Below are 12,553 nucleotides of genomic sequence, written 5' to 3' on the forward strand. Positions count from 1 at the left end.
AAGTAATTAAAATGGAAAATCACATACATAAAAAAGAAGAGCTATATGTAGTACTGCAATTAAGGGTTTCAAAAAGATACTCACATCTCTAATACAGTCTTAAGTTGTTCAAGTTTTGGCTTGTTTTCTTCAATTTCTGAATCATTATTTTGTCCCAGCTCCATGAGAAGCTGTCGTGCAATATCTAGCACTTCCTATGAAATAAATTAACAGAAAATTGAATTTTTATGTAATTTCACCATTAAAAAATTTAAAACTAAACAAGAAAGCAAATATACTTGCCTGTAACTGTTTTGGTTTTTTGAGTTTTAATTTCCCTGATTTATATCCATCACATTTTTCAAAAAGATCAAAAAATCTTATAAAAAAAGACAGAACACTGTTAGTCACTTGCAATAATTAATATTACCAATATATGTTTAAACTAACAAATAATATGTGATAAGCTATGGGACTAGAACTTGGGATCTAAGAATTTCAAGTACTGCGTTTCCTCTTTCACTATACATGTTGCTGCTCAACTTTGATTGATAAAACTTAGTACTTTCCTAAATGATACCAAACTAATAATCACCATACTACTTTTCAAAGTTTTTTCATGGAAACCAAACATACAATTATAGTTCATAATATTATATATTTTCTGAAGTCATTGCATACACATTGAAAGTTACTTGTGTCAACACATACTTAATGGTTCAGGGTTTTCAAATTTTATCATCTCCAAATCAAACACTAGATAGAAATAACAGAAACTTTCATTCTATGAATTTTCTTCTAAAAGGCTGAGGGATTACTCACTCTCAGAACGCAATACAAGAGAGTGATAAGCAAAGATTAAATAGAACACTTTTATGACAATAAATGAAAGCCAGGGCAGACTGATGATATTTATGAATATTGCCACAATAATTTTAGAAGCTAATGAACATATTTTAAGTGGATTTTGCATGCATCCACTGGTTTAAATATAAATGGCCAAGAGAGGGTAGATAAAAGTTTTTCTATATGATGTATTAATCAAAAGAGTTGACCACTTATCAGAAATCTTAAAACTATATCATGCATGTTAAATTATTCATCTTAAAACATACTTTTGATGCCTCACTTCCATTTTCATTTTTTGTTTTGGTGTTCGATCCCCATGACGTATAACAGCTATGACACATCTAAGTTCCATCCTAAAATGAAAAAATACATATGTTCTTAATTCTCTAAAAAAGATTTGTGTTGTATAATTCAGATTAATATGAACATTTAGTCATTTATTTAGAGCCATCTTTTACCATTTCAAGAGCTTTCCCATGAAGAATAATACTTACAACTATCTAGTTTTAACTTTATGAAATCAAATTCAAAATGAACTTAAGAAGCGGGGGGGTGATATTAAGCTATATAATAGAATATAACCTTTTCTTCTCTAGAAATGGCTACCTTAACTCTGGGATAAAAGTAGACGGACTACAATTTCTGAGCTTTATTAAATATCTGCTCTGTAGCATTAGATCATTACAGACTGAGACTTCATTAAATCAAAATAAAACTTTACATTATTTATATATTTGCTAAGTTTTGCCCATGTAAGGAAAACAAGTACTTAAAACTCAAATTACTGGAAGATAAAATCATCTTAGAAGCATGCTAGAATTAAGAGGTATAATCTAGTGTTTGCTGAAGTGTGAACTGCAGAACATAACCCTGCAGGATATCAACTGAGTTACCTGAAAAAATTTTATTTAACACTTTTGTGTTAAATCAGTATGAAAAATGCTGATTAAAAATAAAATTTGTTCCCCCTATCATCAGTACGTCTCAGGATATTTAACATGTTAATATAAATATCTAAGTTGTGAAAAAAAAGCATTCAGTCAACTGACATGAATTTAAAGGAAAAATTTTCGGTAACAGAATGTTATGAAACATTTTCGCAATACTGGTATAATTATGCAAGATATGACTTGAGAGAGCAAAAGTTGTAAGACCACTGTGAACCTTTAAGTAACACGCCTATTGGTACCTTTTTTTATTTTTATGGCTTGATTAAACAATTCTATAATTATCCAGGCACGTTTCAGTAGTTTCTTTGTAACAACTAGTTGACCCTTATAAATACGTATAATCTACTCCTTTATCTTTAAGCTGAATCATATGAAATTATACACAGTAAAGTGTCTAATCATCATCCAGAAATGTAATTTTTATCCTAATAGCACAGATGACAAGGAAAACTCAATTTCTAAATGAAAACAACTCAGACTTACATAGTTCCAGATGTAGTTGGTACAATTGGGATATCTTCAGCTTCTAAGGGTATTGACCACGGAATATGAAATTGTGGAGCCAGTTCTCGCATTACAATATTTCTTCGAGACAAAAAAGAAAATATTTAAAATTAGTACATTTTAAGACAAAACTGGGTACTTAATGACAATGAGAGAGAATCGTAAGACTTAAACTATCTAGTGATTACATCACATAAAAAATAACCCACAGAATCAAATTCTGATCAAGAAAAAATAAAAATCAGTAGTTCTAAATTGATGTATTAGACACATCAATGGGATTTCACAAATTTGAGATTATTTGCTTTAGTTTTAAAATATCAGCATTGGATTCAAAGAAATCACTACAATTACATCATATCTAATTACATACATTCTGAAATTCAAGATTGTCTCTTCTGTGTGGCTACTGATAAGTTCTTATCAGTTTATTGAACACCTAAAATGCTACTATAAATATTGTGTTCATCTTAACAAATCACTATTATACCAATAGGGTTAAAAATGGAAAAATGTTTACTTTTTGGTTTTGTTTAAATTTAGCATTTATTTATGCTAAAATTTAGTAAACTCTCCCTAACATCACTTTAAGGGTAAGTTTGTAAATCTTTGAAACATACTATGGGTTAAATGTTCTTAATCCGAAAATCTGAAATCCAAAACACTTCTGGTCCCAAGCATTGTGGATAAGGGATACTTAACCAGTAAAAAAGCTAGCTCCAATTATAGAACATTTTTTAATGTAAGTTTCCTATGGATTTGTCATATATACCTGGAAATGTCTTAAAAATAGTTATTGCCTTGCTAGTCTTCTGAATCAAAGTATAAAGAAAACAGGTTGAAGAATATAAAAACGGCATTTCTACCTACAATAATTTTTTTACATTCACTTGATATCTTATGAAAATATCAAGTAACATATGCTTGTAGAATGAAATGTCATGCAAAAGAGTCATGAATTCTAAATATTTCTATTTTACTCTGTTTATTTATTTCATGAATGTTAATTTTGTCCATTAAGTGGAAGAAAACCTTTTCCACTGTAGTTACATGGCAAAAATTTGAGGAATAATGTATTCTAACAAATAAACTTTTGACTAATAATCAACATGTTATAGTATTTGTAAACATATGAAGTTAATGGTTTTCATCTATACTGATCATAAATTAATCTGTCTTTGATAAGCCAAAGTATAATTCAGGATCTGGCATAGTCTTTGGGGGTGTCATTTTATGAACACTGATCTTTACTCTAGAAGGCTCAAAAAACCTGACCATTTAATGTTAACAGTTATTTGGTTTCTGAAAAACTAGTATATGAAGGTAAAAAGAAAATTTTAAAAATTCTTACCCAAGTATTTTTGCACAGTCATCATAATACTTCATGGAATTTTTCACAAAACTGAAGCCATTGACATCACAGACATAGGACTGTCCATTGGCCCGTAACAAATCAAAGCCACAAACTGTTTGCTATTTAAAATAAATTATAAACTTTAAGGTTTTATTTAAATTATTAAGATTCACAGTTTTCTAGTCCTATCAGAACATATCAAATTTTATAAATGCTTAAAAGTATATTACTATATATATTGGTTTACTTCACAATAAGAAATGAAAGAAATTATTTATTTGTAACTTGAGTACTCTGAAAATACATTATAGAGGCTATATGATTATTTAAGTCTTTTATCATAAAGTAGATGTAGAACAATAATGCATAAGCAGCTAGAGAGGCCCCAAAATAATATATTCTATCACAAAGTTCTTCAATTAGCATCTAATTTAAAAACAAAAGCAAAATTGTTAAAGGATCTGAAAAAAACAAAAAACAAAAAACTTGGCACTAGCAGAAATTACATCATGTTAATCAAAAAAAAAAAAAAAAAAAAGAGGGAGGGCGGACATGGAGAACAGTTTTGAGGACATATTCCAGAGGAAATCCTGTGATCTGTTTTGTTTGGTTTTGAGAGGTAGTGTCGCTCTGTCACCCAGGCTGGAGTGCAGTGGCACAATCTTGGCTCACTGCAACCTCCACTTCCCAGGTTCAAGGAATTCTTGTGCCTCAGCCACCCCAGTAGCTAGGACTACAGGCGTGTGCCACCACACCAGGCTAATTTTTGTATTTTTTAGTAGGGAAAGGGTTTTGCTATGTTAGCTAGGTGGGTCTGGGGTTCCTGGCCTCAAGTAATCCACCTACCTTAGCAACCACAAAGTGCTGGGATTATGGGTGTGAGGCACCACACCCAGTCGAAATCCTGTGATCTTTTAAACCCCCAATACCACATATTCGTGAACACCTGTAATAAATTTACTTTACTTGCGAGAAGAAAATGGCCAAAAGGCGTGAATTTGCTACTCAGGCTGTAAGAACTTTCTGATGTAACATTTGATGTTCAATCATCAGGTATTAGTAGAATGTGATTTTTTGTCACAGCTTTCAGATTCCTGGCATAATAAAAGGATTTCTATAAAGCTATTAAAACTTATTTACAGGCTAACATTCTTTCCATGAAAGATAGTTCAAATTATTAAAGCACAAAGTAATTCTTTATTCTTTAATAGCCAGTAACATATATTAGCCTTTAGGTTATAGATCCAAGTCAAGATTTCAAAAAGGTAAAATTTTTATCCTTCATTAAATGAAGGTTTTACTATTTCTATTTAAATCTTTACTATGCAGTAGTTAGGAAGAAACCTAACAATATAGATTGAGAGAATTAGTCAAATGTCAAAAGTAAAAAAGTTTTTTTTAAGAAATGTTTTTGTCTGGGTGCAGTGGCTCACACCTGTAATTCCAGCACTTTGGGAAGCTGAGGTGGGCAGATCACGAGGTCAGGAGTTTGAGATGAGCCTGGCCAACATGGCGAAACCCCCTCTCTACTAAAAATACAAAAATTAGCCGGGTGTGGTGGTGGGTGCCTGTAATCCCAGCTACTCTGGAGGCTGAAGCAGGAGAACAGTTTGAACCCGGTTGTGCCACTGCACTCCAGCCGGGCGACAGCAAGACTCTGTCTCAAAAAAAAAAAAAAAAAACCAGAAAGATATGTTTTTATATTGTTTTCATGAACATCTTTTATCATATATTAGGCCAAAGAATCAATTGCCAAGGCTAGACCACTGAGAACTGTTTTCATTTAACAAAAAAACTTACCAATTATATGAAAGTAACACTTAAAGCCAGTTTCAAAAAGTACACTAGACAATAACCCTAAAACACTGATTAGTTGAGTCATTTCTGTAATTTTAATTTCTGAATAAATTGACCAGGTTTTCTTTTATATAATACAAAAGAATATACTGGCAGTACAAGAATCCCTTGAAAAATACATGAACCATTCAGATGTATTAATTACTTTCTCAGTTTACTTCCCCAATTATATGTATAATGTCTTAGTCAAAAGCACCAATAATGTCTTAGTCAAAAAAGAAAATTAGAATTTACCTTTATAAGAATCTATAGATTTGTATAACATCTTACCTTAAAAGCAAGGCAGACTTTCCAAGCAATTAATTTCTCTCGTGCATTGAGAATAACAGGATATCTTACTTCTTTTCCTTCACTGTCTCGTTCCACCTTGCCATCAAGTGCTGGAGATTTTCGAGCTTCAGCATGGGCGTAATCTGGACCCACTGTATAAACCTTTCAAAAATGTTAAATAAATGTATAAATACATATGTGTGTGTGTGTGTGTGTGTGTGTGTGTGTGTGTAACCAGCAGACAACAAATCCAATGAAAAAAATAACTAAAAACTAGTTCCGAATCCAGGCTATTAGACACATCTTTTTATTTTACATGCCCAAATTTTCAGTTCATTGGGAAAGGTTGTAAGTAATCATTATATGGCAAAATTGGTAGAGTAAAGTTTCATTCTCTATAGAGAACTATTATACTGAGCATTATGAGGGAATACTAGGATATATACAATGTGATCGCAGTCTTCAAATTGTTTTAGTTTAACAAATGAGAGATGCAAATATTATAGGAAAAAAAAAATCCCAAAAGAAAATCTTTAAAAGGGTGAGGGTATGAATCTGAGTGCAGATAAGAGAAGAAAAGTAAAAGAAAGAGGCATGAACACCATGATGTATTCAGGTATTGGCAAGTTATCTGATACAGTTTATACTGTAAGAAATGAGGTTTATAAGACAAACAGAGGACAGACTGAAATATCTTGTATGGCAGGATTATGAATCTGGTTATTATCCTGTGGTCAATAAGGATCCACTAGAGAATTTTTAAGGATTCATACTCAGATTTATACTTTAGAAAACACTCCGGTTAGAGAGAGAATGGCTGAAGGTAAAGCAATTAAGACCTTATTTGTCACGAAGTAAAATGACAGACATGTTTTATATCACATCACAGTTGTCACAGATCTCAAAACCTCACTTACCCTAATCACTGCTTGGAATCTGTGATGTTTATTAGACCTTTATCCCCGGTATCTTATTATTTAATGCCCCTTTAAAGACTTATTATGTATAACACAAAGTTGGTTTTTAAATATTTTATTATATTTGAATAAAATTTGTCTCCGTCATAATCTTACATGTTTAAAGCATTTAAAAACACTACTCTTAAAAAAGAGTCCATAGGCTTCAGACTGCTAAAGATGCTGATGGTACAAAACATGAGGAATCCCTAATCAAAAAGAAAGAGATCCTGAATAAAGGTTAGATACAGTTAAAGATTAACTTCTTTTTCTGCTATCATTGGTAAACTTGAAATATAAAACTAAAATCTATTTTAATCAATCCTACCTTAACATCAGTACCATCTGTGGGCATAAACTCTTCATATATATATGAGCCTGTTTTTCGTACATTGCTTTCTGGAGAATAAACACTACTTCTACTTCCAATCTGAAAACAAAAGATGTCCATCGATATAAAAAAGCAAATTATTTCCCTCATTTTTATGATAAAATGACAAATAGTTTATTAACCATCTATTTCATCTTAGATATTTTCAAATACATTTTTAATCCACAAATAATTAACAAAACTTACTATATACTTGGCACTACAGTAGTCTCTATTGTTACCGTAACTTACATATTAAAGAGTATAGAAATACAATGAACAGTAAGAGTTATGTTCCTAAGATTCATCCAGGTTGCTGCATGTAAGCTTGTTCATTTTTACTACTCTAGAATTTTCCACTGTATAAATACACCAGAATTTATCCATTCTCCTATCAATGTATGTTTAGGTTGTTTTCCAAGCTTTGGTGATTACAACGTTGCTTTCAACATTCTTATGTGTCGCAACAGCAAACATGTATGAGTGTTCCTAAGGTATATAATAAAAGTGGAACTGCTCGGTGATAGAATGTGCTCATATTCAACTTGTGAAGATAATGAAAACTCTTTATCAACTATTTTAACAATGTAGGGTCTCATCAGCAATGTGTAAGTTTTCACTGTTCTACATCCTTGTTTACACTTGTTACTGTTAGGCTTCTTAATATCTGCTACTTTAACGGATGTTAAAATGGTATCTCACCGTGTTCTTAATTTGAATTTCCATCAATTTTTATACATGTATATGCATTTTACATTCTGATACATTGCTAAATTATGTTAAGAGGCTACATTACTTTGTATTTCTGCCAACAGTGTTTGCCCTTGTGCTTATTTCTCAACTAGCTCAATATTTTTTATCTTTGTCAATCCAAAAAGTAATACAATGTCATTATATCTAGAGTTGATTTGCATTTATTTTATTATGAGTATAATTAAGTGTACTTTCATGTATGTAAAGTTATCAGTGTTACTTTTTCTATGAGCTGTTATTTTTCTGGGCCATTATTCTAAAAGACTGCTACTGCTTAAGTGAATTTCTAGTTTGACAGATATACAAAATGGGAAGGAAAAGAAAAGTCAAGTATCTTTCCTGGCATTCTGCAGGCAGAAATTCTGCTTAACATTAAATAACTAAAATGATGCCATGCCTTTCTAACAAAGTATATCAGTTTTATAAATTTACCTCTAAATGATACATTTTCAAGAGTTCAATATTTAACCATAATTAAATGCTTGATTGCTTTTAATAACACTTACACAACAATGTATAAAGAAGAGTATTCATACAAAAGTTACAAAGGTTTTACCTTTCTAAAGAGTCTTTGACTTCCACCACCAGCAGAAGTTGGGTAATAAATGTAAACATTGTGATCTTCTGCACTGACTGGCTTTTCTACAAATGGCTTTTGAAAAATTTCCCCATTTACTTCTACATGATCTTCCCCTTCAATCAGATTACATTCTATAAAACAAACATGATTGCAAGAAATATCACATATTCTTATTATATTATCAGGACACCACATTATTATCAAAGACTTTTTTACTGAAAGACCACAGAAGTAAATTTGGATAATGTACTCAGTTGACTTTAATTATACATGTTTATGTAAATAACATATGCCAACGTTTATGATATATATGGCATTGAAAGCTATAGTTCTTCAAAATTTTACAGACTTACCATTTCACACTACCACACCACAGAATTCAAAGTTAGATGTGAAATTATTATATCAAGACTGAGAAGTAAGAAGACTCAAGAATGTCACCATCTTCTGAAAACTGTTTGAGATTATTCATATCACAGATATCGTAAAACATGAAGTTATTTAAGTTAGAAAGTAACTCATATGCAAAGTATGCCAGTTCAATTAGAAAGTTAAATTTTTACCTCTAGACAAGAAAAGTTTCCTGCTTCAGATGATGATTACTTTATATCTTTTTTAAATGTTATTTTTAATCATCATGGGTACATAGTAGTTGTATATATTTATGCAGTCCATGTGAAATTCTGATACAGGCATACAATGGTCTAATAATCAAATTGGAATAGTTGGGGTATTCACCATCTCAAACATTTATCATTTCTTTGTGTTAGGAACATTCTAATTTCACTCTTAGTTATTTCAAAATATAAAATAAATTATTGTGAACTACAGTCATCCTATTGTGCTACTAAGTACTGGATCTTATTCATTCTATATAACTGTATTTTATACTCACTAACCATCCTCACTTTATCCCCATCATCCTTGCAACCCTTCCCTCCAGTAACAATTATTCTACGCTCAAGCTCTAAGAGTTCATCTTTTTTTCTAAAGCTCCCACACGTGAAAACATGCAATATTTCTTTCTTGCCTGGCTTATTTCACTTAACATAAGACTTCCAGTTTCATCCATGTTGTTGCAAATGACAGGATTTCATTCTTTTTATGGCTGAATAGTATACCATTGTCTATAGGTACCATATTTTCTTAATCCATCCATTAATGGACCCTTAGGTTGTTTCTATACTGGCTATTCCAAGTGGTGCTGCAATACACATGAGTGCAAATATCTCTTCAATATACTGATTTCCTCTTTTTTTGGACATATACTCAGCAGTGAGATTGCAAGATCATATGGTAGCTCTATTTTTAGTTTTTTGAGGAACCTCCATTCTACTCTCAATAGTGGCTTTACTAATTTATATTCCCACCAACAGTATTCCCTTTCTCCACATCCTCACAAACATTTCTTATTGCTTGTCTTCTTGATAAAAGCCATTTTAACTGGGATGAGTTGATATTTCATTATAGATTTGATGTGCATTTCTCTGATGATTGGTGATGTTGAGCATATTTTCATATACCTATTGGTCATTTGTATGTCTTCCTTTGAGAAAAATCTGTTCAAATCTTTGCCCATATTTCAATTAGATTGTTTTTTTCCTATAGAGCTGTTTGAGCTTCTTATATATTCTGGTTACTAGTCCCTTGTCAAATGGGTAGTTTACAAATATTTTCTCCCATTCTGTGGACTGTCTCTTCACTGTATTATTTCCTTTGCTGTGCAGAAGCTTTTCATGTTGATGTGATCCCATTAGCACATTTTTGCTTTGGTTGCCTGGGTTTCTGAGGTCTTACTCAAGAAACATTTGCCCAGATCGATATCCTGGAGTGTTTCTACAATGTTTTCTTCTAGTAGTTGCATATTTTCAGGTCTTAGATTTAAGTATTTAACCCATTTTGATTATGTATATAGAGAAAGATAGGGGCCTAATTTGATCCTGCATATAGATATCAAGTTTTCCCAACACTACTTACTGAAGAGACTGTCCTTTCCCCAGTGGACATTCTGGTCAACTTTGTCGAAAATGGGTTAATTGCAAATGTATGTATTTCTTTCTGGATTCTGTATTCTATTCCCTTGGTCTATGTTTCGATGCCAGTACCATCCTGTTTTGGTTACTATAGCTTTGTAGTGTGACTTAAAGTCAAATATTGTGATTCCTCTAGTTTTGTTGTTTTTGCTCAGGCTGGCTACAACTATTCTGAGTCTTTTGAGGTTCCATATAAATTTTAGTACTTTTTTTCTATGTCTGTGAAAAATGTCTTTGGTATTCTGACTGCATTGAATCTGTAGACAGTTTTGGGTAGTATGGCAATTTTAACAATACTGATTCTTTCAATCTATGAAAATGGAGTATTTTTCCATTTTTTGTGTGTTCTCTTCAATTTCTTTCATCAGCATTTTATGGTTTTCATTGTAGAAGAGATCTTTCATTTCTTTAAGTGAATTCTTAGGTATTTAATTTATTTGTAGCTATTGTAAATGGCATTACTTTTTTTTTTTTTTTTTTTTTTGGTTTCTTTTCCAGATTGTTTGCTGTTCGCATATAGAAATGCTATGGATTTTTGTAAGTTCATATTGTATCCTGAAACTTTACTGAACTTGTTCTAATAGTTTTGTGGTAGAGATTCTAGGATTTTCTAACCATAAGATCATATCATCTATAAACAAGGATAATTTAACTCCTTTCTTTTCAATTTGGATGCCCTTTATTTCCTTCTCTTCCCTAATTTCTCTGGCTATAATTTCCAGTACTAAGTTGAATAAAAGAGATGAAAGTAGACATCTTGGTCTTGTTCCAAGTCTTAGAGGAAATATTTTCACTTTTTCCCTGTTCAGTATGATGTTAGCTGTGGGTTGGTCATATAGGCCTTTTATCATATAGAGGTAAGTTCATTCCATACCCAGTGTTTTCAGAGATTTTATCATGAAGGGATGTTTACTTTTATCAAGTGCTTTTTCTCCATCAACTGAAATGATCATATGTAGACAGTATAGAGTTGGGTCTTATTTTTTAATCCATTTTGCAACTCTATGTCTTTTGATGCAAGAATTTAGCCCATTTACATTCATGTTATTATTGATAGGTAAAGACTTGCTTCTGCTATTTTGGTATTTGTTTTCCGAGGTTTTTATTTTTTTGTCCTCCCTTCCTTCCCTCCTGTATTCCTTTGTGGGAAAGTGATTTTCTGCCTGGGCATGATGGCCCCCAGCACGTCAGGAGTCTGAGACAGGACGACCACATGAGCCAAGGAGTTTTGAAACCAGCCTGGGCTACACAGTGAGATCCTGTCCCTACAAAAAATAATTACTTGGACATGGTGGCTTGTGTTTGTAGTCCCAGCTACTCAGGAAGCTGAAGTGGGAGAATCACCAGGGAGTAGAGGCTATAGTGAAAAGTGATCACGCCACTTCACTCCAACATGGGTGAAATGCCATTATGCCACTTCACTCCTACATGGGTGAAGAGCAAGACCCTGTCTCAAATACATATATATGTATATAATTCTCTCTGGTAGTATGTTTTAATTTCTTTGTATTTTTTGTGTACCTGTTATAGGTTGTGATTACCATAAGGCTTACAAATAACATTTTATTACCAATTATTTTAAATTGATGACAACTCTGATTACAAAGAAAAGAAAAAGAAAGAGAAAATTTTAAAAACTCTACATTTTAACTCCATTTCGCCCATCCATGTTTTGGCTTTTTGTTCGCTCTATTTTTATGTTTCTACACTCCTAAGAAGTTGTTGTAGTTATTCTTTCTGATAGGTTTGCCTTTTAGCCTTCCTATGAAATATATAAGAGGTTTGTACACCACAATGACAGTGTTAGAATATTATGTACTTATCTGTTTACTTACTATTACCAGTGAGTTTTACACATTAAGATGATTTCTTGAATTTTTTTTTTTTTTTTTTTTTTTTGAGATGGAGTCTTCCTCAGTCACCCAGGATGGAGTGCAGTGGCACGATCTCGGCTCGCTGCAAGCTCCGCCTCCTGGGTTCACGCCATTCTCCTGCCTCAACCTCCTGAGTAGCTGGGACTACAGGCACCTGCCACCAAGCCCAGCTAATTTTTTTTGTATTTTTAGTAGAGACAGGGTCTCACCATGTTAGCCAGGAT

General features: G+C 32.2%; 1 protein-coding gene across 18 annotated transcripts in view; it reads right to left on the reverse strand.

Moving 5' to 3' along the window:
• Positions 1-12,553, reverse strand: part of PPIP5K2 (diphosphoinositol pentakisphosphate kinase 2) — a 77,127-nt gene that overhangs the window by 48,067 nt on the left and 16,507 nt on the right. For all 18 annotated transcript variants that reach the window (XM_033178998.1, XM_033178997.1, XM_033178988.1 and 15 more), the window contains 8 exons: positions 8,399-8,553; positions 7,048-7,149; positions 5,764-5,925; positions 3,634-3,755; positions 2,262-2,363; positions 1,095-1,181; positions 283-358; positions 85-194 (listed from right to left, as the gene is read on the reverse strand). In XM_033178998.1, coding sequence (XP_033034889.1) covers positions 85-194; positions 283-358; positions 1,095-1,181; positions 2,262-2,363; positions 3,634-3,755; positions 5,764-5,925; positions 7,048-7,149; positions 8,399-8,553 — 916 coding nt within the window. The remainder of the gene's footprint in view (positions 1-84; positions 195-282; positions 359-1,094; positions 1,182-2,261; positions 2,364-3,633; positions 3,756-5,763; positions 5,926-7,047; positions 7,150-8,398; positions 8,554-12,553) is intronic.

Source organism: Trachypithecus francoisi, unplaced genomic scaffold (assembly GCF_009764315.1).
Source record: "Trachypithecus francoisi isolate TF-2019V2 unplaced genomic scaffold, Tfra_2.0 Lachesis_group2, whole genome shotgun sequence".
Classification (NCBI taxonomy): Eukaryota; Metazoa; Chordata; class Mammalia; order Primates; family Cercopithecidae; genus Trachypithecus; species Trachypithecus francoisi.